The sequence below is a fragment of the Ipomoea nil genome, unplaced genomic scaffold, assembly GCF_001879475.1.
Source record: "Ipomoea nil cultivar Tokyo-kokei standard unplaced genomic scaffold, Asagao_1.1 scaffold1993, whole genome shotgun sequence".
Taxonomy (NCBI): domain Eukaryota; kingdom Viridiplantae; phylum Streptophyta; class Magnoliopsida; order Solanales; family Convolvulaceae; genus Ipomoea; species Ipomoea nil.
The window spans coordinates 815231-842828 of record NW_017618421.1 but is presented as its reverse complement, the minus strand read 5'-3'; the positions used below and the strand labels follow the sequence as shown (position 1 = coordinate 842828).

Sequence of the window (27598 nt, the reverse complement as noted above, 5' to 3'; positions counted from 1 at the left end):
TTGGTCTTCGGCAAAGGATATTTTACAGGCGTCGATGATGCGGCAAGAGACCGGCGGCGACCTTACGACGTAGAGCGGTAGCGGCGGCAGCGGGGCTGGAGACCGGTGGGGGCGACATTTGGACTTGTTGTGCGGCGAGAAGAGGATGACGACGGCGACTGTGACGACGACGAGCGACAGTGGCGCTATGGGGACGACGACGAGGGAGAATAGAGAGCGGCGGTAGTGGGGTGCTGGGGTTGTTTTCGCGTGGTTTGGAGACTGACGAGGGCTGGGGGTAGTGTTTTTTTCCAGAAACCGTAATAATATGTGTCCAAAGTTGCCAACTTTGGACGCATATTATATTTACGCGTCCACTATATGCGTCCAGGGTGCAAGAACTTTGGACGCATATAGTTTTTGTAAATACGCAGCCTGGTGTTGTGGTTGTTTTCGCGTGGTTTGGAGACTGACGAGGGCTGGGGGTGTTTTTTTCCAGAAACCGTAATAATATGCGTCCAAAGTTGGCAAGAACTTTGGATGCATATAGTTTTTGTAAATACGCAGCTCAATAATGTGCATCCAAGGTTCCTAAACTTTGGACGCACATTTTTTATATTTAAAAAATGAATAAAAAAATTAATTATTTAGTGGCATTTTAATTACAAAAATTCCACCGCATCCCACATTACGCGTCCAATGTTTAAACTTTGGATGCATATTCTTTGATTTTTTTGATATTTTTTTGTACTAGTGAAAAGTAATGTTATAGTGTAGTTATTAATACTTGTTGGTCATTAGAGTCTCAAATGTTGTTTTGTAAGTAAATCTTATCTTTACTTCGGCGTAAATCTTATCTTTACTTCGGCGTGTGTATACTTTTGGGGAAATGATCTTAAACCCTTGCTTTGGAAAAATCTTATATTTTGGTGTGAGTTGTGCTTGTAGAGTCTCTCTCATTCTCTTATGTTGAAAAACCTTCTTATTCAGTCAATGTTGACTCAAAGTATTCTGAAAATACTTTTGAAAATGTACTTTCTAAGTCCTTGTCTAAATGTTTTCTAAAATGTGGTTTATCCGAGTTTCAAAACCTATTTGCAATATATAAATTATTTTCAAACTAAAAATGTACTTTTTTGACAAGGCAGTTTAAACCTTACTTAGCATTTTTATGCCAATTTTATTGCTTTGTTTCTTTTCCAAACCTTGTTGTTTTCAGAACTGGAGTTGAGGCTAGCTCGAGAGCGCGTTGTAGAGGCATAGTACCTCGTAGATGGTAATAGATTAGAAACATTTGATTGTATAGAAATGTTGTATAATGTTGAAGAATTGTAGTTTAGTTATTTGGATTATATAGTAATTATGTTGTTAGATAAAATCTTTTAGCCTGTGCGTTTGGGCTTTAGTTGGTAGCCAAAACATGGCGGTAGCACCCCGTGTGTAAAATGTTATTTTAATCCGCTTTTGCATCTACATCTTGTTTTCATATAAATAAATGTCTTTTATTTTAAATATTTCGAACTTTAAATTATGGGTGTTACAAAGTGGTGCCTGAGTGCCTCCCTTATGTATCCAGTGTGATTTAATTTTTTTTAAGTACAACATTAATCATTTGTTTTGTATTTATCATCGACAATCTTATGGTCCATACATATATAGTCATAAGAAAGTATACTAATACTAAGAATCATTATGTACAACATCATCTTGCACATGTGTTATATAGCATATATAATAGCCATTCCTTACCTGGAATGTTTATCCACTGCAACTGGAGCTCTAATTTGCCACATTGACGTTTCGTAATCTCAGAACCATGTTCTGGACTACATTGCCATCTTCCCAAACAATGCTACTTTCTTCGGCCAGGCAATTCAGCCCGCTTGGTTTGATCTTGGTGATATAAGCTCAACAGATATAAGCTCATAGGAATTACTCAACGAATTCAGATTCCAATGGTATAACAACAACGAATAGATCTTGACTCAATAACTCAATGGATTCCAACAATATGAACTTCAAGGAATATAAGCTCAATTCAAATACAATGAGATTCCAAGAATAAGACTCTCAACAAGATCATACTAGCTTCAAGATTCAATTATACTAGCATTGCAAGTCAACGATAGCTCATAAGAATACTTAAAAGAATTTATAAGCATTCTAGATACAGATTCAACAATAAATCGTGGAATGTCAAGAATAGACATTAGCAATAATTCAAGGCTCAACTCAAACAAAACAACTTCTCATACTCAACTCTAGACATTAGATAGCTTCGATAGACATTGAAAGCAAACTAGAAGTAGCCAGAATGACTCAGGAATCAATAACAAGCTACGGGAAAATTTCTAGAAAGCGTAAGCTCAAGCTTAACCGTACAAATTCAAGGATTATCATGCATGCCATCAACAACAAGGAATTTAGAATAGAAGATTGGCACAATGAACACAATGAGATACTCAAGAATTAACTGCTTCTAACTTTTCTTTTCTTAAAGCAAGGCTTACAACAAATAAGACACAAAAACAAGAAACAAATATAAGCTCTTATACTTTTCACATTAGCAACTTTTACAACACTTCCACTTTCAAACTTTAACTTTCAAAGTCTCAACTTCTAGCTTTCTTAGCTTTCCACTTCTACTTCTCTTCTTTACTTACAAAAGATAAACAAGCTGCACTTTAAACACATTGATAAAGCACATAAACAATTTACAACAAAGCAAGGAACTCACAACCTCACCACGTTCCTAATTGTTACTTAGGGTTTCTCTTAGCGCTGAATCTCATACTTAACCACTGAACTTTGAGTCTTTCTCATCTTAAATTCATAACTTATGGCTCTTTCTTATCTCAAATTTCATAACTTAGGGCTCTTTCCCTAATCTGATCCTTCCTAGGATTTCAACTAAAAGTTCATCTTCTTAACTTATCCCACTTAGGATTTCAACTTAAAGGTCATTTCCTAATCGGTCTTTCCTAGGATTTCCACTTAGAGTTTCTATACTCAATCCTAAGAGTCAAACTTCTTAAGTCTCCCACGGTTCGTACCGCTCTGATACCAATTTGTAACACCCCACTTTTTCTAAATCTTAATTACAATTCTAAACCACAATTAACATAAACTAAGCAGCGGATAAACAACTTAATAAGTAAACTAGTGGGAATGTCACCGCCACAACCACCACTCCGTGGTGATTGCACAGGCTAAGGTTGGAACTAGAAATAAAACAAATAACTGACATCCATAAAACTTAATTTAAAAACATAAAGGGGAAAAACACACCCCGATGTCTACATCATCAATCATCATCAAAACAACATAAGTCTATAAATCTGACAAATAACATCATGATAAAAGACTATGAGTTCAGACTACTAGAGATACTAGACTAGTTTAACTCGATCACCTCTCAACACTGGGCCCACCTGAAAGGGGTTTTACAAACAACACATAGACAAATAGGAAAACACCCGTTAGCACGAAGCTAAGTATAACCACTCTCAACCCTGTAAAGTACTATAGAATATACTTTGGAAAAACATTTGTTCACATACTGAGTCAACCAATCTCAACACTTAAACAACTTTAAGATACATCACAGACTTTCTATATGCTTGCAACCTATAATATCAGCAGACATGCTTCAATATAAATGACTCAATAACATAAATACTCCAACACATAATTCTCATAACAAACTCATCATAACGAACTCATGCTTATAAGCAATTGCATACTATCAATCAATACGAAAATTATTTTCATGCCCTCAAGTTCTCAACAAGCAACTAGGTATATAAGACTTCAAAATGCAACTAAGCAGTCATACTCATAAACAAACACGGCTAATCATTCTCATTATGCAATCTCGTGCAATACTATACTCAAATGCAATCTCGTGCAATATTATACATATACTCATACACTCGTTTAAAAAATAGAATACATTTCTGTGGAGGTCTTAGACTCGCAATGACTCACTTTCTTTCTCTTGAGTCTCTTGACTCGATTTCTTTCTTGCTTAAACTTTATCATACTTCTCAATTCTTTTCTTGTGCGAGGCAAGTACTCCGCCACAGCGAAGCCCTAGCGTACGGTGCAATCTCGTGCATCCGCTACATCCGTAACTACGGAACCTCTAACTCGTGGGGAGGTAGGTCTTCACGAATCGTGAATGGACCTAGCCAGCTCGGCAATCTAGCCGGCCACATACTCAACTCGCCCACAGAACCACTCTCTTGGTTCTATCTTTCTTTCTTGCTTTCTCTGTGGAATCAGGTATCGTACCTTTAGTGTGCACACCCCTAACCAGGATTCCAAGCCTGGCGGGCAGTCTCCAACCTCGTAACGTGGAAATACGCTGCGTTACATATACTTGGACCGCAATGTCCATTTCTTTCTTCCCGAGAGGACGTAGTCCAAACGGATCCTCCAAAACCTCACATATATAGATAGATAATATATATCTCTCATGCACCAAACTTAAGCATGTCACTTCTCAACAAATTCTCAATGCAACCAGATAAAGACTTTCCACATACTCATGAGTTTTGGAAAATAATTCTTAGGCTCGCGTTGGCCACTTATGCACTTTTGAAACATGATATGCTTGAAATGCAAAATGCTATACAACATGCTTCAACTCCGTATATATATATATATATATATATATATATATATATATATATATATATATATATTATAAAATTCTCAAGAATACAATATCATGCTCGGTTTGCAGCATATCAAACTCTATAAATTTCTACCACCAAATATACTCCAAATCTCATTGGTCAAACAACACATTCTAGTCATGCTTTTCTAATAAATCATATTCTCAATGTGATCATGCTTCTCTACTCAATACATAAATAACATCAAGGCAACAAAACAAAACAAAACATTTCTCATTGACAGTGAACATTCAGCATACATACTGTGTAGAAAATCATCACTAAATCCATCATAACATGCTCATTTCTAATCCAAATTCAACGAAATCAAAGCCAAAACGTGCGTCGAGACGGTCCCGAGCCACAATGGCCCGTGACACCTGGCCCGAAACGACACGTAGCTGAGCCACAAGGGCCCAGCCACTACACAGATCACTCACACCCGCCCCTCACAACCCGCCACAACGCCGAGCCTAGGCAATGACCCTAGACCCGGTTGGCCACGGCACTAGCCGGCGGCCCTCTTGATGGGCCGCGGCTAGAGCCGTCTCATTCATCTGAAAAACACAATCAAGCAAGTCCAAAACATCCAAAACATGATCAACACATCATAGACAAATAATAGATCACTTCCTAGCTCAAACACAACAAAAATCTACCATTTCTACTCATTTCTATTTAAGAATCTAGGCTTCATAGAGCCAAAATTGAAGAGGGAGTCCGTGGGGTTATACCTCTTCTTGTTTTTCCTCCTTGTGCGGATCTCAGCCTTCTCTCCACTCAACTTCCACCACTTCTTTCACCACCTAAACATCCCAAATAAAAACACAAACTAAGCCTAAGAATCTCAAAGAATGGAGGCCAAAGAAACAACACTAGAAGCAAGAGAAAGAATGGAAGATGAAGGATGAAGCTTACTGTGATTGTTTTGCTCTTCTATCAGACAAGACTTGGAGAGACAAGGGAATGAGATCAAGGACTGAGGAGTGAATAGTGTGGGTTTTATAGGGTGCAAAACCCTAGGAGATTCTCCTATGATTGGGTGAGGGTAAAAATAGCAAAGGTTGGCTAAAGAATGCATCAGGCAAGGGAATTTGGGAGCTTGTGGTTCACCAAGCAAAATGGAACCAAGTCTAGAAGGATAGTTTCAAATAGTTTGGGGTCAAAAATAGATTTTTTCCAAAGAGGATTTCTAAACAAACGCTTGGTTCAGGTTTCTCTCGGTTTCACTCAGATTGGTTTCTAAATTTAAAACTTGGTACACGAAGTACCAAAAAATTTAGGATTTTGGAATTAAAATAAGTTTCGGTGTTGAATTAATTTAAAATGTAACTCAAAATAATTTATTCAAACACCAATTTATTTTTTTTAAAAAAATAAAAATTAAAGGAGTGAAAATGGCTATTTTGGAATTTCTTAAAATTGAATTTATAAAATTAAATTTTGGGTTGTTACAGTTGGGTACCAAGAGGTCGAGTGACCGATTCATGGTTGGCGATAGCCAACTAATGAGGGTCGATGGCCAATCACTGGGAGCTGTTGGGTACCGAGACATTGAGCGGCCGATTCACGGTTGGCGATGGCTAACTGCTGGGGACCGAGGGCCAATAACCGATCACCGAAGGCCATTGGGTACCGAGGGGCCGGTTCATCCTCCAAATCACTCTCCCTGAGATGGTGGAGTGGTCGGACAATGTTTTGGAATTAGGATGGCTTAGGGTTTCACGTAGGTCACTGGTCGACCGACCAAATCAGCCATGTCGGCGAGTGGTAACCATGATCTAGGGTTTCTAGATTTGTATTTTAGGGGTTTGAGGAATGAACGTAACTTTTTGTATCGATCCCCACAAACGGCACCTATGTTGTTTTATGAATTTTGGTAGTCAACGGTTGGCCAACACAACCGTTAAAATAACGAGTATATGAGAATAAAGAAAATATAGAGAGTAAGTATTGTATTTTTGAATATTGCTTGTGAATAGTAAAAAATTGCTCCCTCTCTCTCTCTCTCTCTCTCTCTCTCTCTTTCTCTTTCTCTCTCCCTATGTATGGGGTCTATTTATACATATTTTGGACTAAGGGCCCTACAAGGAATAGAAATCCTAGATTGCCTCATATTGGGAGTTCTTGTTACGTTATGAATAATAAGTCCAATCATTATTACATTATGAATACTATGCTCAATTCTTATTAAACTCTTAAGTTGCTCCGTACTAGGTATCCTTCTTGGACTTCCTTAATCAAGTTAATTTCTTGGGTTGGTTCGTGTGGCCCAGGCCCTTTTGGTTGACTAGTAGGATCGATCAGTCCAATATACCATCCATCAGATATCAATAAGAATGTTTCCATACTCATTAACATAAGGCTTCATAAACATAAAGAAATCTACAAAGTCAAGGTCCAAAGGAGAATTCGCACGTTTATTTGGCTTCTCAGACATAAGTAACTCATGACCAATGTTAAAAGACGAAAGAGAATCTTTTCCATGGATGACAGACGAGTTGTCTACAAGAGCGAAAATGAGGATATTGACCACGTATTGTTTTCTGGTGGCCTACTGTGAAATGTATCTAGAGGAAATTCATTTCGAGGGAGGAACTCCAGTGGTTGGACACTCTTTTGTTCCAAGACTGGTTCGTTGAAAACTTAGAAACAAAGATAGTGGTTTCATATATTGTTAACTAGAGTGCCAACTTCGCCATTATTACTTGGTGGATTTGGAAGTGGAGAAATGAGTATGTATTCCACAACTCAGAAGGAGACGAGACTCTCAAGCACAAGTGGCTAATGGATTAGATTAAAGAGTCCTCTACAGCCTTCACAAAAGCAAAATCCTCAGGAATGAACACAAACAATGTTGAAACCATGGCTTTATGCTGGAAGGCGCTAGGGGAAGGTCGGCTGGCTCACAACACTGATGGAAAATATTGGAGCAGAGACTCCAAGGTGGGTTATGGAGGTTGCATTAGGTCGAGTGACAAGAATTGTGAAGGAGGTTTCATCTGTAAAACACATGCAGACAACCCGTTAGATGCTGTGTGTTTGGCAATATAGAAGGGAATTTGATGGGCTAGTCAAACAAATTGCACCAATATTGACATATAGAGTGATTCAAAAGAGGCAGCGAATATCATCAGAGATAAAAGAAAAAGTGGGGGAAAAATTGCTTTCTTGATTGAGAACATCAAGAGGCTAATGAGGTCTATAAGAAACATAGCGGTTATGCATATTTTCCATGAGGCATGAGCAAAATCAAGTGGCCAATATCCTAGCCTTAAATGGTACTAGTGAATAGTGTGAATTCAATGACCCTCCTACCCAAGTGAGAGAAGCTTTATTCAATGACCAACTAGGAGGCAATAGCCTTCGTGGGGTCCCCCTCCCTATGATAAAAGAATAACAAAGCGCATCATCGCTTCTATTTTCAAACATTAGAGGTCAAATTATAATTTAAATGGTAACTATTACAATTAGAAAATAGCAGAGGGGTCCATTCGATAAATCCATATTTGTACTATTTAGTGAAACAGCTAACCCTCTAAAACCCTAAACATCGCCTCCCTGTCCATTTATCCAGCAGCGCTCCTCCATCTCCGTGAGAGAGAGAGAGAGAGAGAGAGAGAGAACGACATGGGACGGGTGATCCGAGCACAGCGCAAAGGTGCCGGGTCGGTGTTCAAGTCCCACACTCACCACAGGAAGGGACCAGCCAGATTCCATTCACTGGATTTCGGCGAGCGCAATGGGTACCTCAAGGGCGTTGTAACACCCCAGATTTTCAAGATATTTAAAACTTATAAAATAAAGGTGAAATCTCATTAAATCCCAAACAGAGTACGAGTGTACGGGGTGTTATGCCACACCTGAGCTAGAGAACTCAGGTGCACAGGCTAACTAACTAATGTCTCAATGATATGAATGTATAAACATGGCACGCAGGCCGAAAGGGAAACTAACTACTTCTATGTTCCAAGCTCTAGCGCACTCCAGTGACTTAATCTTCTGTGCCTGAAAGCCAAATATATCTGTTCAGCGAGAGATGCTGGTAACCCACTCCAACGCGTTGAAATACAATACGTATAGAGATATATATAGATATACGAAAACCATTTTAAAGCATGAAGATATATCCTATGAGACTCTAGCTTTTAAAACCGGGAATGACTCGACAGATAAGGCTAGACACAAGCAACAATTATAACAGGCGTATACAATCCACAACAGGCAAGACAGATAAAGCTAAGCATAATTAATAATCATAACCCAACATAAACAATCCCCAGCATAAATCCCTTAGTCACATCCCCCAATATACTCATAAACACAACTCCTCCATATCTCATCACATAGCATACTTTGTTGGCGCCACAGGACCAATCGCATGCCCATACATGAGGGTCAGCGCATATAGCTCTGACACGGCCCCGCAACACCCTGCCCCGTCTCACATTACGGAGGAGCCGATCGCAACCGACTGATGGACCTTTGTCCTACATAATATTTATATACCTGACCGGTCTTTACCAGCCTGGTTAATAGTTGGGATGGTTCTCAGCCCATTCAACTGCCCGTATAGTGGACCTCTGTCCTATATAATATTTATATACCTGACCGGTCTCTACCAGTGTAACACCCCAGATTTTCAAGACATTTAAAACTTATAATAAAGGTAGAATCTTATTAAATCCCAAGATATAAATACAAGCGTTCGGGGTGCTATGCCACACCTGGGCTAGAGAACCCAAGTGCACAGGCTAACTAACTAATATCCTCAAAGCATAAATACGTAAACGTGGCACGCAGGCCAAAAGGGAAACTATCTACTTCTAAGTTCTAGCGCACTCCAGTGACTTAATCTTCTGTGCCTGAAAGCCAAATATATCTGTTCAGCGAGAGATGCTGGTAACCCACTCCAACGCGTTGAAATACAATACATATAGAGATATATATAGATATACGAAAACCATTTTGAGCATGAAGATATATCCTACGAACTCTAGCTTTAAAACCGGGAATGACTCGACAGATAAGGCCAGACACAAGCAACAGTTATAATAAGCATATGCAGTTCCCAACAGATAAGGCAGATAAGGCAAAGCATAAACAATGATCATAACCCAACATGATAAATCCACAATATAAATCCCATAGTCACATCCCAAGGCACTCATAGTCACAACTCGTCCATATCACACACATAACACACATTGTTGGCGCCACGGGACCGATCGCATGCCCATACATGAGGGTCAGCGCATATAGCTCTGACACAGCCCCGCAGCACCAGGCCCCGTATCGCAACACGGGGAGGTCGATCGCAACCGACCGATGAACCGCAGCTCATCATAATGTTTGATCGCAACCAAACAGTGGACCGCAGCCCAAGAGAGTGTCATCTGACCGCAGCCGGGATAAAGGACGAACCGCAGCTCGTATAGAAACGTTTGATCGCAACCAAACGGTGGACCGCAGCCCAAGAGAATGTCAACTGACCGCAGCCAGGAATACCAATCTGACCGCAGCCAGCTTCTGAACCGCAGCTCAGGATAACCAATCCGATCGCAACCGAATTGGGGTAGCACACACACATAACACATAGCAAGCACATGCAACCCACATTACAGATTAGGAACGGGGGGAAAACGTATAACAAAACCTATGCGTGATCCATCACATACTAAGAATAGTCCTAAGGGGTTCATACTTTCTTCACCTAGGTCAACGGGATACCAATTCATCTAGCATGCGATATAACAGACTCATAAACCTACGAACGGTACCCGAAACATCAAACTAGACATAGGCACGACAAATGGGGTCCGTTGGGACACCACGGGGATCGGGGAAACATCAAACGGGGAAGCCGGGAGCCCGAGGTAGTGTAATTTCTAGCGGGTAGCTGGTGGGTGGGGGTCCACCCGCCGGCTGCCACTGTTCCGGGCAGCGGGTGCCCGGCGGGCAGCTGCCCGCCCGCCGGCTGCCCGCTGCCGGAGCTGCCCGAGAATGCCACGGGTAGGTGGCGGGTCCCCTACCCCCACCTACCCCCCACTGACTCTTTTCATCACTTTTCGCCCCGGGAACCGTTGTGGAACCCGAAACCATGCTTAGACACTTTACAACGCAATTAACAACAACAAGTAGACAATTAACGGATCAAATATGAGAAACGAACGGTACATAACCTATCATACTTTTCTAAATATAATCAACACCCAAACATGCGATTTCCCCACCCGATAATCCAAGAATAATATCATACGATACAACCTAGGGTTCTAATCACTTTTATACCAACAAGAATACGGTTCGTCTTTTAATTGCAAGATTCGGTACAAATAACACATAAGCATCAAGGACGCCATACAATTATCAAGAACGACAAATAATCATCAAGAACTCCACATAATCATCAAGAACACCATAATTATCAAGAATCTCCCAATATCAAGATTATCAAGATCCCCCATGGGATCATCACATCAATTATCAATAATAATCATCATAACTCACCAATACACAATAATATGGGGAAACCCTAAGGGGGAATCATAACTATGAAAATAGGTTTTGTTGAGACATGGGTTACCTCTTAGCCTTAATTAATTCCTTGGCTATGAAGGGTCTTTCTTTAAGCTTTCTTGGATTCTTGATTTCTTCTAAGGGGATTCTTGGAGCACTTTGGGGTGGTGGAACGTTTATTGTGGTGGGGGGTTCTAGGTGCCTCTTAAGTCCCTTATTTATATATTTAGGAGTCCTGGTTAGGAACTAATATTATAGGCTTGCTAATTCTATTCCTTTTGGAACTAAGGATTGGGTTTTAGGGATAAGGGTCCATGGTCCATAGTGGACCATATTAATTAATTAAAGGGAATCCTAATCGTAGTCTGAATAGTAAAAGGCCTACTTCCTTTATTCCTAATAGATAACTAGGTCTAGGATTCCTAATTAGAATCTGAATAGTAAAGGGTTTACTTTCTTTATTCCTAATAGGCTTAGGACTCTAATTTAGGCAAGGGTCCACGGTTCATGGTGGACCTTTATTAATTAATTAAAGGAAACCTAACCGAATTAAATCATATTTAATTATTATTAACGGGATTAATTTAATAATTAATCCGGGATTGAAGGCCGTAACACGGGGTGTTACACTCTCCCCCCCTTACGAGAAGCTTCGTCCCCGAAGCTTGGAAATCATTGCAGGGTTAACGAGTCAAGAGAAGAACCGTGGTCCTATAGAGAAGGTATTCCATGGGGAAATTGTATACTTGCACGCCTATGTGTGTTTGGTTTTTGGGAGCGATTAGGTTTTACAGGGTTAAGAGAGTGGGTTTCAAACTTGAGGACACGGTGAATTCAGGAATTAGGATCAAGTTTTCGAGGTTGCAACTTAGGTTGTGAGGTTGCCACTTGTATGGAATCGTTAAAACATGGGATTGAGAATGGGGTCTGAAGGGTAGAAAGGGTTTTGAAATAAGGAAGGGGCCGATTTTCCGAGGGAGGGAAAGGAATTCGGCTAGGATGGGTTAAGGTTTCTCGATCCCAAGTGAAGAATCTGGTTAGATGCTTTGATCACGATGCGCCGACGAGCTGATGATCCTCCTTCCTTGGTGTTGGTGCTTGCTTGACTTTAAGATCCTTGTTAGACCTTGCTTCCCAGGCTAAGGTTTCATCCTTCTCTTCTTTCTTGAGGGAATTTCCCGTGGTGATTCAACACTTACTTCTTTAATGCGTCCAAGGTCTTGACCGAGTTGGGTCAACCAAGCCAATCTCTTAGGGCGCATTTCCCAAATTCTTCCCAAAGTCTCTTGGGAGTCGATGGATTTTGGGTTGAATTTCTCTTCTTATTGAATTTCATCTCCTCTTTAGTGGATGAAATTCTTAGTAAGACTTCATGTCTTACCCGAGGTTCGGCATTGTTGTGCCCTGTTTGTGTTATTTTTAATGATGAAGGTGTCCTTGCGTGCCCTTTTTCTTTTAAAGCGCAGTCGGTTACCAAATCTCGTTGTGGGATGACTCGGCGACTTTACGAGTCACCTCATCTCCTTGTAGGTCCTTAATGACCCTTGAAGTCTTGGCGCGAATGTGTTCTTCACCCTTTTTGCTTAGCACCATGGGCTACGTAGTTCTTGATTCCATACAACTTGTAAGGAGTCCTCTGATTTGCTCGAACGATGTCCATGGTTTGGAGGAGTCCCGGTCCCTCCTTAGCATTTTGACTTTTAAGGTTTTCGTGGGTTCTTAGTACGAGTTCCCAACTCGCCTCCTTGGTTTGCGCAATCCTTTATGCCAAACATCCCTAGTCGGTTGTATCGTAGGATCCGATTTCAATTACTCGTGCAATGTAATTGATTGTGATTTCCCGATGGTGCCTCGTGCGTCAAGGTCTTTTACGTAGGACACTATGTTTAGGTGGTCCATGGTTCCTTACCCAAGACTCACATTCCTCAATCGAGGCACACAAGTGCGCCACAAATCAATAAAATGAGGGGTTAAGAAATCAGCACATTGTACCAGTGGGCGCGAGGTGGGCGATCGTCCGCCTGCCAAGCTCCTGCCAAGGACCCGCCAAGGTCCCGTCAAGGACCCGTTGGGGATCCGCGGGAAAGTGACTAGGAATAGTCAATTCCTTCGGGAAAGACCCCAAAAATGCACAGATTCATGTCCTGACAAGTCCCATGCCCTTGTGCACAATAAAAGGGACTTGGATACATAGGATGACCCATCGTACAATGTTCATTGATCCTTAAGCACGAGTTCTAGAGGTAGATATACATACATATATATATCTATGTTTTCTTGGTCTGGGTTTAAAGGGGTGTAAGGAGTGCAAGGGCTAGGTTTCAAAGTCGAGGGGCGGATAGGGTCGATGTCTCAAGGTCGTAATACAGGAAGGAAGGTTGCCACCTTGTACGGGTTCGTCTGTAATGAGGGATCAAGAGTGAGGTTTGGAGTGATAGGACGAATTCTTTAACGAAATGGTACTTGATTGGCAAGGGGAGCGAAAGGGGCTAAGGACTCTTGGCTTCGAGTGATTATGCCTGTTTGGGGCTTGGTTGTGGCGTGCAGTCGAACTGGTGATCCCTTTTCATTGGCTTTGTTTGATTCTAAGATTTTCGTTTGATCTTCTCTTCCCGTGTCGAAGTCCCCTTCGTTTCTATGGCTTCCAGGGGAATTCTCGTGATGGTTTCCGTGCACGTTCCCCTCGGATGTCCAGAAGTCTGGACCCAGTCGGTTTAGTAGGTCAAACCCCTAGGTCTTGACTCCTAATCCTTGCCGAGGGTTCTTAAGGGTAAGGGGGGTTTCGGGTTAGTCTTTCTTGTTCTATTGGGTTTCGTCCCTTCCTTGGTGGATGAAATTCTTAGCAAGGATTTATGTCCTCCTCGAGGTTCGGCCTGTTGCACCTATTTGATGATGTTTTCTGTAGCGAGGGCCCCTGACACATTGAACGTATTTGTTTGCCCGCTCTTGTCAACGCATGGCGTTCTTCGGTGGCGTACGTACAGGCTATGGTTTCTCGTGAAGCCTTCACGGTTTTCGTGCAAGGGTGGGGTGATACGTATTCGTAACCTCCACCTACTTCGCCGATTCCTATCTAACAACTTATTTTAATATTGAATCAATGAATGTCGGTTCTTCACGCCCCTGGGCAGGGTAAGGGCCTTATGCTGCTCTACGTTTTTAACAGGGTTTCCAAACGGAGTGGGGATATGAACTTAGAGTAAGGGCAATAACAATTTAGGGTTTCCGAGGGTTTGGGTCAAGCGCAACAAAGGGTGAGCAAGGTCATGACGGTTGCGAATTTTCTCTTAAGGTAATTAAGGATTCGGGGTGGGAGTTTTCAACAAATAGGGGTATCAAGATGCTGGGGTTTCAGGGCGGATGATATTTTAAATTGGGGTGGTGGGGTCGCAAGGTGTCGCGATGTACTTACCTTGCACCCAAGGATTCGACTAATGGTGTCGTTCCTTTGCTACTTTAATAGGTGTCCTAGTTCTCCTTCCTGTTTGTTGTAGCCGCAACCCGGGTTCGCCGAGATAAGGCAACTTGTCGGAAGGTGCATGTCATTTGCCTAACTCGGGGGTTATCGTGGTTGATAAGTGCTTATTTGTCTATATTTTTGCTCCTTTCACTAAGACATTTTGTTTATAGATCATTCCAAATTTCATTAGATTAGGACTAATTTGTGTTATTTTGCAAGGAATTTGGTTTGAAAAGCTTTGGAAGCAAAAATGAATATTTTCATGCATTTTGAAGGACATTGGAGTCAAGTGGAGCATTTTGGATGAATTTGGAGTCAATGAGAGCCAAATATGAAGCTATGGAGATGGATGCAACACTTCCAAAGGAGTCTAGGGTGGTTCTTTCAATGGTCTTGGTCATGTGGGCAAACCAAAGCAAAAGAGAAGCAAGCGACCATGCAATTGCAATTCCCAACCTGCACGTCGACATCATGGTTTTTGGACCATATCTCAAGCTAAAAACATCCAAATTACATGATTCTTGTCCCATTGCAAAGAATACTCAAAGGACTACAACTCATATTCAGACATCAAAGCCTAAAGATGAAGCCACAGTTGTCAAAATCAACCTTGAAGTTGAAGTTCCGAACTTACAGATTTCACCCGAAACTGACCACTGTTTGGTAATTTGATCATATCTCGACCTAGGATTGTCCAAATTAAGTGATTCTTGCGCCATTTGAAAGAAGACTTGAAGATCTACAACTTTCATGAAGACACCGAAGCCTAATTCTGAGCATAAAGTGGTCAAAATCAGCCTACAAGTCGGAGTTGCGTTACAGAGAAGCACTCGACGCGTCGAATCTGGGCAGTGAGGTCGCGATTTGCATTCTGTAAATGCTCGACGCGTCGAGAATTACGCTCGACGCGTCGAGCCCCCCGTCTCTGCTCTATTTTAGCTGAGTTTTCACTCATTTGTACTCGGTTTTGAATCCCATTCGAACCCTAACTATTTTCTACTCTTTCTTTTCATATTTTAGTATTAGATTAGGTGTAGATTTAGGTTCTTTATCATATTTCAAGCTTGTATTGGAGGATCTACACTTGGATTTCAAGATTCTACCATCCATTTTCAATAGAGAAGCTTTCCTTCCTTTTATCCCTTTCTTTTGCAAGATTTATGTTTGTTACTTATGCTTTTGTGTTCTTTATGTTATTTAATCATGAGTAGTTAGTTTATGGACTTGAGTTAGGGTTGTATTATCTATCTTGATGCTTGATTTGTGATTATTGCAAAAAAGGGGAAGAACTCTAACCTAGGGTTCTTGAGTTTATGAAGGATTTGTGTTTGTATATTGTTAATGCTTGGTGTACAACATTCATTGACATGTTTTGGAGGATTCTTGGCCTCAATGAGAGTTGGGTTAAGATTCCAAGCTACTCCTTGCATAAACCCGATTTTTCCTATGAAAATGGGGGAAGTTGGGGGCTTTTGATGCTTTGTGTGCTTGATGGACTTGGAATTGATTCACCACGAAAGTGGGGCAATTCCTTGTTCTAATCCTAGCTAATTTGCTCACGTGAGTGACTTATAGACTAGGATTCCTACGTGCATCCCCTCTATTCCTTGGTTGTGTGATTTTCCCCAATCCTTAGGTTGTGCTATGCATTTAGATGATAATGCTCCCTAGCTTGAGTCCTATTTCTTTATTTTGTGTTTATCCTTGTGTATATGTGTTAGTCTTATCATTTCCTTAAACTTGTAGTTTGCTTAGCTTCTTGTTGATTTCCTTATGCTAGTGCCTAGTTTATTGCGATTGCATATTGCGTGCCATAACCCTCAATCCCCTGAGGACGACATAACACACCCGTACACTCACCATCACTCATTTTTGCTACACCAGTGGTTACCCTGGGTTGGTGCGTATTGCAGTCCTGACTGTAACGCCTCTTCTTAGTAGTCATCCAAATCTTCCTTTTCTTTGGTCAGGGTCCTTGTCAAGTCTTTTGACGGGAGTTAGGACGAGGCGATTTATCGGGTAAGTGTACGTTACCCAGTTGTGGAAGTAAACTTATCTATTCGCACCCTTACCTGGTGTGGTAAGCGTAGGGGGAGGTTCCTTTAAGTTAGAGAGGGATGAAGTGAGGGGAGGTTATGTGTAGGTTTCACAATCTCACTGCGCGTCCTAAGATTCTTGGATCCTATGTTCCTAAGTACCTAGAGTTCAAGCCTAGTGTCCTAAAGTCCGGTCTTAAGAGTCTTATCCTAGGGTCAAACTTAAGCTCTGATACCAACTGTAACACCCCAGATTTTCAAGACATTTAAAACTTATAATAAAGGTAGAATCTTATTAAATCCCAAGATATAAATACAAGCGTTCGGGGTGCTATGCCACACCTGGGCTAGAGAACCCAAGTGCACAGGCTAACTAACTAATATCCTCAAAGCATAAATACGTAAACGTGGCACGCAGGCCAAAAGGGAAACTATCTACTTCTAAGTTCTAGCGCACTCCAGTGACTTAATCTTCTGTGCCTGAAAGCCAAATATATCTGTTCAGCGAGAGATGCTGGTAACCCACTCCAACGCGTTGAAATACAATACATATAGAGATATATATAGATATACGAAAACCATTTTGAGCATGAAGATATATCCTACGAACTCTAGCTTTAAAACCGGGAATGACTCGACAGATAAGGCCAGACACAAGCAACAGTTATAACAAGCATATGCAGTTCCCAACAGATAAGGCAGATAAGGCAAAGCATAAACAATGATCATAACCCAACATGAACAATCCCCGATATAAATCCCATAGTCACATCCCAAGGCACTCATAGTCACAACTCGTCCATATCACACACATAACACACATTGTTGGCGCCACGGGACCGATCGCATGCCCATACATGAGGGTCAGCGCATATAGCTCTGACACAGCCCCGCAGCACCAGGCCCCGTATCGCAACACGGGGAGGTCGATCGCAACCGACCGATGAACCGCAGCTCATCATAATGTTTGATCGCAACCAAACAGTGGACCGCAGCCCAAGAGAGTGTCATCTGACCGCAGCCAGGATAAAGGACGAACCGCAGCTCGTATAGAAACGTTTGATCGCAACCAAACGGTGGACCGCAGCCCAAGAGAATGTCATCTGACCGCAGCCAGGAATACCAATCTGACCGCAGCCAGCTTCTGAACCGCAGCTCAGGATAACCAATCCGATCGCAACCGAATTGGGGTAGCACACACACATAACACATAGCAAGCACATGCAACCCACATTACACATTAGGAAGGGGGGGAAAACGTATAACAAAACCTATGCGTGATCCATCACATACTAAGAATAGTCCTAAGGGGTTCATACTTTCTTCACCTAGGTCAACGGGATACCAATTCATCTAGCATGCGATATAACAGACTCATAAACCTACGAACAGTACCCGAAACATCAAACTAGACATAGGCACGACAAACGGGGTCCGTTGGGACACCACGGGGATCGGGGAAACATCAAACGGGGAAGCCGGGAGCCCGAGGTAGTGTAATTTCCAGCGGGTAGCCGGTGGGTGGGGGTCCACCCGCCGGCTGCCACTGTTCCGGGCAGCGGGTGCCCGGCGGGCAGCTGCCCGCCCGCCGGCTGCCCGCTGCCGGAGCTGCCCGAGAATGCCACGGGTAGGTGGCGGGTCCCCTACCCCCACCTACCCCCCACTGACTCTTTTCATCACTTTTCGCCCCGGGAACCGTTGTGGAACCCGAAACCATGCTTAGACACTTTACAACGCAATTAACAACAACAAGTAGACAATTAACGGATCAAATATGAGAAACGAACGGTACATAACCTATCATGCTTTTCTAAATATAATCAACACCCAAACATGCGATTTCCCCACCCGATAATCCAAGAATAATATCATACGATACAACCTAGGGTTCTAATCACTTTTATACCAACAAGAATACGGTTCGTTTTTTAATTGCAAGATTCGGTACAAATAACACATAAGCATCAAGAACGCCATACAATTATCAAGAACGACAAATAATCATCAAGAACTCCACATAATCATCAAGAACACCATAATTATCAAGAATCTCCCAATATCAAGATTATCAAGATCCCCCATGGGATCATCACATCAATTATCAATAATAATCATCATAACTCGCCAATACACAATAATATGGGGAAACCCTAAGGGGGAATCATAACTATGAAAATAGGTTTTGTTGAGACATGGGTTACCTCTTAGCCTTAATTAATTCCTTGGCTATGAAGGGTCTTTCTTTAAGCTTTCTTGCTTTCTTGATTTCTTCTAAGGGGATTCTTGGAGCACTTTGGGGTGGTGGAACGTTTATTGTGGTGGGGGGTTCTAGGTGCCTCTTAAGTCCCTTATTTATATATTTAGGAGTCCTGGTTAGGAACTAATATTATAGGCTTGCTAATTCTATTCCTTTTGGAACTAAGGATTGGGTTTTAGGGATAAGGGTCCATGGTTCATAGTGGACCATATTAATTAATTAAAGGGAATCCTAATCGTAGTCTGAATAGTAAAAGGCCTACTTCCTTTATTCCTAATAGATAACTAGGTCTAGGATTCCTAATTAGAATCTGAATAGTAAAGGGTTTACTTTCTTTATTCCTAATAGGCTTAGGACTCTAATTTAGGCAAGGGTCCACGGTTCATGGTGGACCTTTATTAATTAATTAAAGGAAACCTAACCGAATTAAATCATATTTAATTATTATTAACGGGATTAATTTAATAATTAATCCGGGATTGAAGGTTGTAACACGGGGTGTTACAACCAGCCTGGTTAACAGCCGGTATGGTTCTCAGCCCATTCGACTGCCCGTATAGTGGAACTTAGTCCTATATAATATTTATATACCTGACCGGTCTCTACCAGCCTGGTTAACAGCCGGTATGGTTCTCAACCCACCCGACTGCCCGTATAGCCCGATTGATCTTAACCAACTCGGGGTTACATGCACACATTAACACATAGCAAGTACATGCAGCCCACATTAACACATTGGGAAGGGGGAGAAAACGTATAACAAAACCTATGCGTGATCCATCACATACTAAGAATAGTCCTAAGGGGTTCATACTTCTTCCACCTAGGTCAACGGGATACCAATTCAACTAGCATGCAATATAATAGACTCATAAACCTACGAACGGTACCCGAAATATCAAACTAGACATAGGCACGATAGACGGAATCCGTTGGGACACCACGGGGGTCGGGGAAACATCAAACGGGGAAGCCGAAATCCCCAATTGGGGTGCAAACCAGCGGGTAGCCGGTGGGTGAGGGATCACCCGCCGGCTGCCCGCCGGCGGTAACAAGACCGGGCAGCGGGTGCCCGGCGGGCAGCTGCCCGCTGCCGGCGTTGCCCAAGGAGGCCGCGGGAAGGTGGCGGGCCCCCTACCCCCACCTACCCCCCACTGACTCTTTTCATCAAGAAACGCCCCGGGAACCTTTGTGGAACCCGAAACCATGCTTGGACACTTTCAAACGCAGTTAATAACGCACGCAGACAATTAACGGATCAAAATCAGGAAACAATCGGCACATAACCTATCATGCTTTTCTAAACATAGTAAACACCCAATCATGCGAATTCCCACCCAATATACCAAGAATAATTCCATACGATACAACCTAGGGTTCTAATCACTTTTATGCCAACGAGAATACGATTCGTCTTCTAATTACAAGATCCGGTACAAATAACACATAAGTATCAAGAACGCCATACAATTATCAAGAGCAACATATAATTATCAAGAACAACATATAATTATCAAGAACAACATATAATTATCAAGAACTCCACGTAATTGTTAAGAACACCATAATTATCAAGAATCTCCCGATATCAAGATCACCCATGGAATTATCCCATAAGTCATCAATAATAACATCACAAATCATCAATACACAATAATATGGAGAAATCCTACGGGGGAAATCATAGCTACGAAAATAGGTTTTGTTGAGACATGGGTTACCTCTTAGCCTTAATTAATTCCTTGGCTATGAAGGGTCTTTCTTTAGGCTTTCTTGCTCTCTTGATTTCTTCTGGGGAAATTCTTGGAGCTCTTTGGGGAGGTGGGGCGTTATTCTTGTGGGGGGTTTCTAGGTGCCTCTTAAGTCCCCTATTTATATATTTAGGAGTCCTAGTTGGGAACTAATATTATGAGCTTGCTAATTCTATTTCTTTTGGGACTAAGGGTTGGGTTTATGGATAAGGGCCCGTGGACTATGGTGGGCCTTTCCTGCTTAATTATTGTGTTTTAATTCTTTCTTTTGGGTAATTGATTAAATGATTTAATTGATCTTAGGGGTCGTAACATGGGGTGTTACAGGCGTGGTGAGCGAGGTGATTCATGACCCGGGTCGAGGCGCGCCGCTCGCACGAGTCACCTTCCGCCACCCTTTCCGCTACCAGCACCAGAAGGAGCTCTTCATCGCCGCCGAGGGGATGTACACCGGCCAGTTTGTGTACTGCGGTAAGAAGGCCTCTCTCATTGTCGAAAATGTGCTCCCTCTCAGATCCATCCCCGAAGGTGCTGTCGTCTACAACATCGAGCACAAGGTCGGTGACCGCGGTGTATTCGCTAGGTGCTCCGGTGATTACGCAATTGTCATAAGTCACAACCCGGACAATGGAACCACTAGGTATAATCAATTTATTAAAATACATTATAATTTATTTCAAATTTTAAGTTTAATATGAGATATAAATATCTAATATTCTTCACTGGATTAAATTTATGCATATTTTAATTTCTAATTTATAATATAGCTATTGTTTCATAATGCTACTGTATTTATGCCTATATTTAAAATTTTAACTATTTCATTTAGATTCAGTTCAATTAATTTTTATTATTTTGAATTTGATCAATTGATATGAGAAATGAAGTTTTAACAGATAACACTTTCTGTTCGTATTGTTTAGACACTAGTTAAGTCTTTTTGGTACTTCAATTTTTGTTGTGCTTGTTCTATATCTATCATCTTCAACAATTTGTTTGTAGTTTGCATTTTTGTACTATTGATGAATTGATTTTTGGGTGTTTTGCAATTAGTTTAGCTGATTGGTAGGCTTAAACAACTAGCATTGTCCTATTAGGAAAGAATGCATACTGATGGAATAAATTAACTCTGGTGGCCTGAATTAGTTAAACCAATAGTTAAAGAATAAGTAAATAAAGACAAGATATTGAGTAAGAAAGACAATGCTTTGTATTAATGACTTGTGTAAGATGTGATTACAAGAGAGATTGTGTCTTAACAGACAATCATGAGGGAATTTATACCAATCTTGGCCCTGTAAGTGCCCCCAAGTCCAAGTACACACGTTCCACCCTGCCCCGTGGCTCAGCCTGGGTCCTCAGTGCTGGTCAGGTTTGCTTTGTTTCGCTCCATCGGGTCGGTTTGTTCCAAACCCATCTTCAATATATCCATCACATACAATTAAAATATTTTTATGGGTTTGATTCTTGTGTTAGTGTCTTACTTTTCCATTATTTTCTCGATAAATATTAGATGGAGCTCTCTACTTGTGCAAATATTATATAGGGGGCTATTAGAGGATGGGAGTTTTATGGATAGTGTACACATTCAAATAAAAGTTGTATATATCAGTAAATCAGTTATGTGCAATTTGATTATGGACAGGATTAAATTGCCGTCAGGATCGAAGAAGATTGTGCCGAGTGGGTGCCGTGCTATGATTGGTCAGGTTGCTGGAGGTGGGCGTACTGAGAAGCCACTCCTAAAAGCTGGTAATGCTTATCACAAGTTCAGGGTTAAGAGAAACTGCTGGCCCAAGGTTCATGGTGTTGCCATGAATCCTGTGGAGCATCCTCATGGTGGTGGTAACCATCAGCATATCGGTCATGCCAGCACTGTCCGCCGTGATGCACCCCCCGGCCAGAAGGTTGGTCTTATTGCTGCCAGGAGAACTGGTCGTCTCCGTGGTCAAGCCGCAGCCACTGCTGCTAAATCTGACAAGGGTGCTTAAATTCAATTTTATTGTATTAGTTATGTAAAAGTTGAGTTTCGATCTCTGCTGTTTTTATCTTCCTTTTTGTTTTCTGGCATATACCCCAACCTTACTGGAATTTAACAGTAAATTTTGGTTTAGTGAATTTTGTTTGAAGTTGAGCTTGAATAAGTTTATGATGGGGTGTGCTATTTGTATCACCCTCTAGTCAAAAGTAAGTGTAAATCACATTGGAATTGTAAAAATGGCAAAAGATTCAACAATCTAATAGGTGGTATAAATAGTCATAATGGTGTTCATATTGCTATTTACACCAGGTCAAATGTGATTTATGAAATTGTATTAATAATATTTTAATTAAAAATTTAATTAATTAAAACATTAAAAAAAATAGAAATTCCCTTGCCTTCTCGGGTGAAAAGGTGAGGGGTGTTCATATTGCTCTTTACACCTTGGTGAAATGCGATTTATGAAATTTTATTAATAATTTTTAATTAATTAAAACATTAAAAGAAATAGAAAATCCTCTTGCTTTCTCCGGTGAGAAGGCTGTTCTTTTTTTAAAATGTTTTTTTTTTAAAAGGAAACTGCAAGTAGATTGAAGGAGGAAGGTGATGAGTTGCTCTATTTGCGGATCGTTTAGCAAACATAAAGCTAATGTCAAAAAGATCACTAGCTAGGTACCTAATGTCCTGAAAGATAAGATCAAAAGAGGTAATACAAGAGAAGTCCTTAAGACCATTGATTACAAGTTGAGCATCATATTCAATAATGGTGGAGTGGATATTCAAAGACTTGAGCCATTTGAGAGCTTCTCTAATTGTGATTGCCTCCGCTGTTTTGGGGTGGTACGAACTATCACATCGTTGCTGAATGCAGCAACAAAGTTCCCCTCCTCGTCTTTTAAGATACAACCAAAGCCAGTCCTTTTGTTACCAAGATCATTTGCAGCATCTACATTAAGTTTAAACTTGCCATGCGGGGGTTTGATCCATCTTTGAGTACCAGTATTGGCTGCCGGTTTGTCATGATTGTAGTGGATGTTTTTCCAAGCATGAAGAAAGACCGCTGCTTCTTCCACAATTGAGGATGATTGAGATCTCTGGTTGTGCCACACTAACTTGTTCATTGCTTCCCATAATTTCCAGCACACTGTTACAACTAGGGACAAAGAGTCAGAGTTGAGATTTGGATGCAATCAGTAAGCCACTCAATAAAGCAAGGAGCAGTTCTGGGTGGGATTGTGGAAATAATATTCCAACAATAATCAGCAAAAGGACAGGCAGTGAAGAGATGATCCACAGTTTCAGGGTGAGAGTTACAAAACTTGCAGTCAACTTGGCACTCAACTCTCCTACTCCGGAGATTAACAACAGAAGGAAGGCAGTTGGAGCAGGTTTGCCAAACAAAAGTTTTTATCTTAGGAGGAATAGAAAGGTTCCAGATTGCTGTCCACTTCAGAGTTTCACCCCAGACTGGAAATATGTTAGGGATCTGTAGCAGCTCTTGACGGAGTATGAACCTTTTTCCTCAGCACCCCTCTTAAAGGAAATATGTATTATTACATTTATTAAGGGGCAAGAGGATGCTTAAGATGTTATCAATATCTTCATGTACAAAGATGTCCTTGATGATGTCTTCTTCCCAACACTCCTGATTCACATCCATGAGAGAAACCACTTTCGCATTTTCCAAATAATGGGGCATACTAGTTCTGACGAATGGATCATCTTTTCTTGGGATCCATGGGTCCTTCTAGATATTGACAGAGGGACCGTTTCCAATTCTCCATCTGCAATTTGCCTTCAAAATTTGTTGGGATTTCATGATACTTCTCCTTACAAAAGAGGGATTACTTCCAAGCTTAGCTTCGAGGAAAGAGGTGTCTTTAAAGTATTTAGCCTTCAGAACTTTAGAGGTGAGAGAGTCCGGAAATTGGATTAACCGCCACGCGTGTTTGCCTAGAAGGGCAATTTTGAATTCCCTGAATTTGCGAGAACCTATGCCACCGAGAGGTTTCGGTTTGCATAGCTCATTCCACCTCTTCCAGTTTATGCCTTTGTTACCTTCAGCTTCCCCTCTCCACCAGAATTTCTTCATGGCTATCTCAATATCTTTGCAAAGACCAACAGGAAGCAAGAAAACGCTCATGGCAAATGTAAGGATCGCATGAAGTACATTCTTAATCATGATTTCCCTTCCTGCCTTGGAAAGAAACTTGTTGTTCCAGCTCTTAATACGACCCAAAATTTTCTGTTTGATGAAACCCAGGATCTGATTTTTCCTCCTACCAATTAGTGAAGGGAGGCTGAGGTATTTTCCATTGTGTGAGCCTTCCGGGATCCCCATAACTTCGCATACCACTTCCCTTGTGAGATTATCCACATTATTGCTAAATATGAGAGAAGACTTATCATAATTGATAAGTTGTCCAGAAGCCATGGAAAAATCAGTGAGGATGTACTTCATGACATTGGCTTCATAAGAATTGGCCCTGCCAAAAAGGAGGCAATCGTCTGCGAAAAACAAGTGACTGATCACAGGGGAACCTTTAGCAACAGTAATACCATGAATAGAGCTACACCGGATTTCCTTGTCAAGGCACTAAGGCATTCCATTACCAGAATAAATAGGTAAGGTGATAGGGGATCACCTTGCCGTATGCCTCTAGCAAGGATAATAGGGCCCAGTTCCTGACCTTCAAGGACAACCTTAAATTGAACAGAGGTGATACAAGTTTCAATCATAGAGACAAAATCATGGCAGAAACCCAATCTGTACAGAACACCCTTCACCAGGTCCCAGTTCACTCTATCAAAGGCCTTGTTCAAGTCAATTTTCATACTAACAAAATCTGAGTTTCTTTCTTTGGGTCTTTCTATTCAGGTAGTGGTGAGATTCATAGGCAAGAAGGAGATTTTCGGTTATCAATTTGTTAGGAACAAAAAACACAATGGGGATGCGAAATCAAAGAGTGTAACAGGGGCTTAATTCTGTTGGCTAAGCATTTGAAAAGAATTTTGTACAAGACGTTGCAGAGGGAAATTGGTCTGAGGTCAGACATAGTTTCAGGTTTGGAGACTTTTGGGATAAGGACAATGTGGGTATTGTTACTGCCGCTGGGGAGAGTTTTTTATAATCTAAAGTCTTCGCAGAAACAAACAACTTCACTACCCACTATATCCCAATGGTGCTAAAAGAAACCAAGAGTGAAACCGTCTGGGCCGGGGGATTTCTCTGGTTTCATGTCAGAAAGGGCAAATTTAACCTCGGCACAGTCAAATTTTTTAACCAAAGCGGTGTTTTGCATATGAGAAATTTTGGATTGTAAGCAACTCAAAGTAGGATTAATATCCACATTAGGTGATTAAAAGAGATTCTTGAAATAGTTCACAATTAAAGAGTTCATGTCATTACCTCTTTCTACCCAATCTCTATTGCCATTTTTGAGCCTCTAAATCTGGTTGATTTGTCTCCTTCGGCGGACCGAATTGTGGAAAAAAGTAGTGTTTTGATCCCCTCCTTTTAGCTAGTATTCCTTTGAACGTTGACGCCAGTATGAGTTTTGGTGGTCGAGAGCTCTAAGGTGCTGCATCTGGGCATCCATGAACAACGCACAACCATGGCTATCCGTTCGCCCTTTAAAAATCACAATCCTCTTTTGCCAATACTCAATCCTCTGGTTAAAATTCTTTGAGGGCATTCTCTCCCATTTCCAAACATCCTTCCCACATTTATCAAGACTTTCGGACAGATTCAATCCCTAGGTGGATTACCAGATGTTTAGGACGATTTCACAGCAATTGGCATCCTTGAGCCAGAGATTCTCGAACTTGAATCTCGAACTGTGGTAGGTACTGTGCTGATTTTCAAGTTCCAGGAAAAGGGGCAAGTGATCACTTCTTGAGGTGATTAGAGAAGATGCATGGGCTCCTCTGAATTCATCTCTCCAAGAATCAGAAACAAGGATACAGTCGAGTTTAGCTTGAATCCAGTCTGGTTTCCCCCGAGCTCTTTCCCAGGTGAATTGATGGTCGGTGAAGGTGAACTCTGAAAGGCCACTTGCTTCCACTGCATCTCGAAAGCCCTCCATGAGCCAATTAGGTTGCGGGTTGCCCCCCCCCCCCCCCCCCCCCCCCAATTTTTCAGACGGGTGAATGATGTCGTTGAAGTCGCCCACTACTGCCCAGGGGATGTTAGATTGCGACGAGAGATGCTTGAGGAGGTTCCATCCAATGTGACGATGGTTTCTATCCGGCTCACCATAGAAGCCGATGAGTCTCCAAATTTTACCATTGTTAGGCTGAGAAACCAATGCATCGATGTTTCTAGGAGAGAAGCTTTGGATTTTAAGTGATGGGCCTAACTTCCAGAGACAGGCCATGCCTCCGCTGTGACCTCTGTTGTCCACTGATAAAAGACCCTCAAACCCCAACCTCCTTTTTATGGGTTCCAATTTATTATGGGCTACAAAAGTTTCAATTAACAAAACAATATCTGGCTTCTTAGAGTGGATAAGTTCCATTAGAACTTGAACCGACGTTGGATTGCTGAGCCTACGACAGTTCCAAACCAAGAGATTTATTGATCTAAGCGGGCCTGAGCAACAGGACCCGCCTCTAGCAAGTTTTTTGGCACCAAATTTGGGAGCACAATGAGCATGAAGTTTTCATCTTGAAGCCCACTGATATTGGGCTCAGAAGTCTCGCCATCCCTTTTTCTTCTTTTCTGGTTTATGAAAGATAGGCCCAGCCCATTTTCAAAAGTTTGACTTTGAGAGTGAGGGACAGCTGTGATTGGGACAGGTATTAATGTTGATGTCGTTTCAAGACTGGAGTCTGACACCTGTTTCTGAAGATCGGCCGCCTGAGCAGAACCTAGCGGGTAAAGGCTTTCCACACATTCCTTTTATCCGCTGGATTCCTCGTACCTGGGGATACCCGC

General features: G+C 41.6%; 2 protein-coding genes across 2 annotated transcripts; one reads left to right on the top strand and one right to left on the bottom strand.

Annotated features, from left to right (window-relative positions):
- Positions 1–8225: 8225 nt before the first annotated feature.
- Positions 8226–22822, top strand: LOC109147297 (60S ribosomal protein L8-like). The gene is made up of 3 exons (XM_019294952.1): positions 8226–8415; positions 21009–21321; positions 22327–22822. The coding sequence occupies exons 1-3, from the start codon at positions 8289–8291 to the stop codon at positions 22670–22672; spliced, it is 786 nt and encodes a 261-aa protein (XP_019150497.1). The 5' UTR covers positions 8226–8288; the 3' UTR covers positions 22673–22822.
- A 619-nt stretch (positions 22823–23441) lies between these two features.
- On the bottom strand, positions 23442–24361 carry LOC109147326. The gene is made up of 3 exons (XM_019294988.1): positions 24220–24361; positions 23935–24129; positions 23442–23815 (listed from the first exon to the last, which is right to left on the bottom strand). The coding sequence occupies exons 1-3, from the start codon at positions 24359–24361 to the stop codon at positions 23442–23444; spliced, it is 711 nt and encodes a 236-aa protein (XP_019150533.1).
- Positions 24362–27598: the final 3237 nt, after the last annotated feature.

Excerpts from the sequence above, each read along its gene's own strand:
- LOC109147297 (XM_019294952.1), top strand. The coding sequence starts at position 8,289 with ATGGGACGGGTGATCCGAGCACAGCGCAAAGGTGCCGGGTCGGTGTTC. Across the intron at positions 8,416-21,008 it reads GCGCAATGGGTACCTCAAGG|GCGTGGTGAGCGAGGTGATT; the intron begins GCGTTGTAACAC and ends GGGGTGTTACAG. Across the intron at positions 21,322-22,326 it reads CCGGACAATGGAACCACTAG|GATTAAATTGCCGTCAGGAT; the intron begins GTATAATCAATT and ends GATTATGGACAG.
- LOC109147326 (XM_019294988.1), bottom strand. The coding sequence starts at position 24,361 with ATGCCCCATTATTTGGAAAATGCGAAAGTGGTTTCTCTCATGGATGTG. Across the intron at positions 24,130-24,219 it reads CCTCTTGCCCCTTAATAAAT|TCTGGGGTGAAACTCTGAAG; the intron begins GTAATAATACAT and ends ACATATTTCCAG. Across the intron at positions 23,816-23,934 it reads GGATCATCTCTTCACTGCCT|TTGTAACAGTGTGCTGGAAA; the intron begins GTCCTTTTGCTG and ends CTTTGTCCCTAG.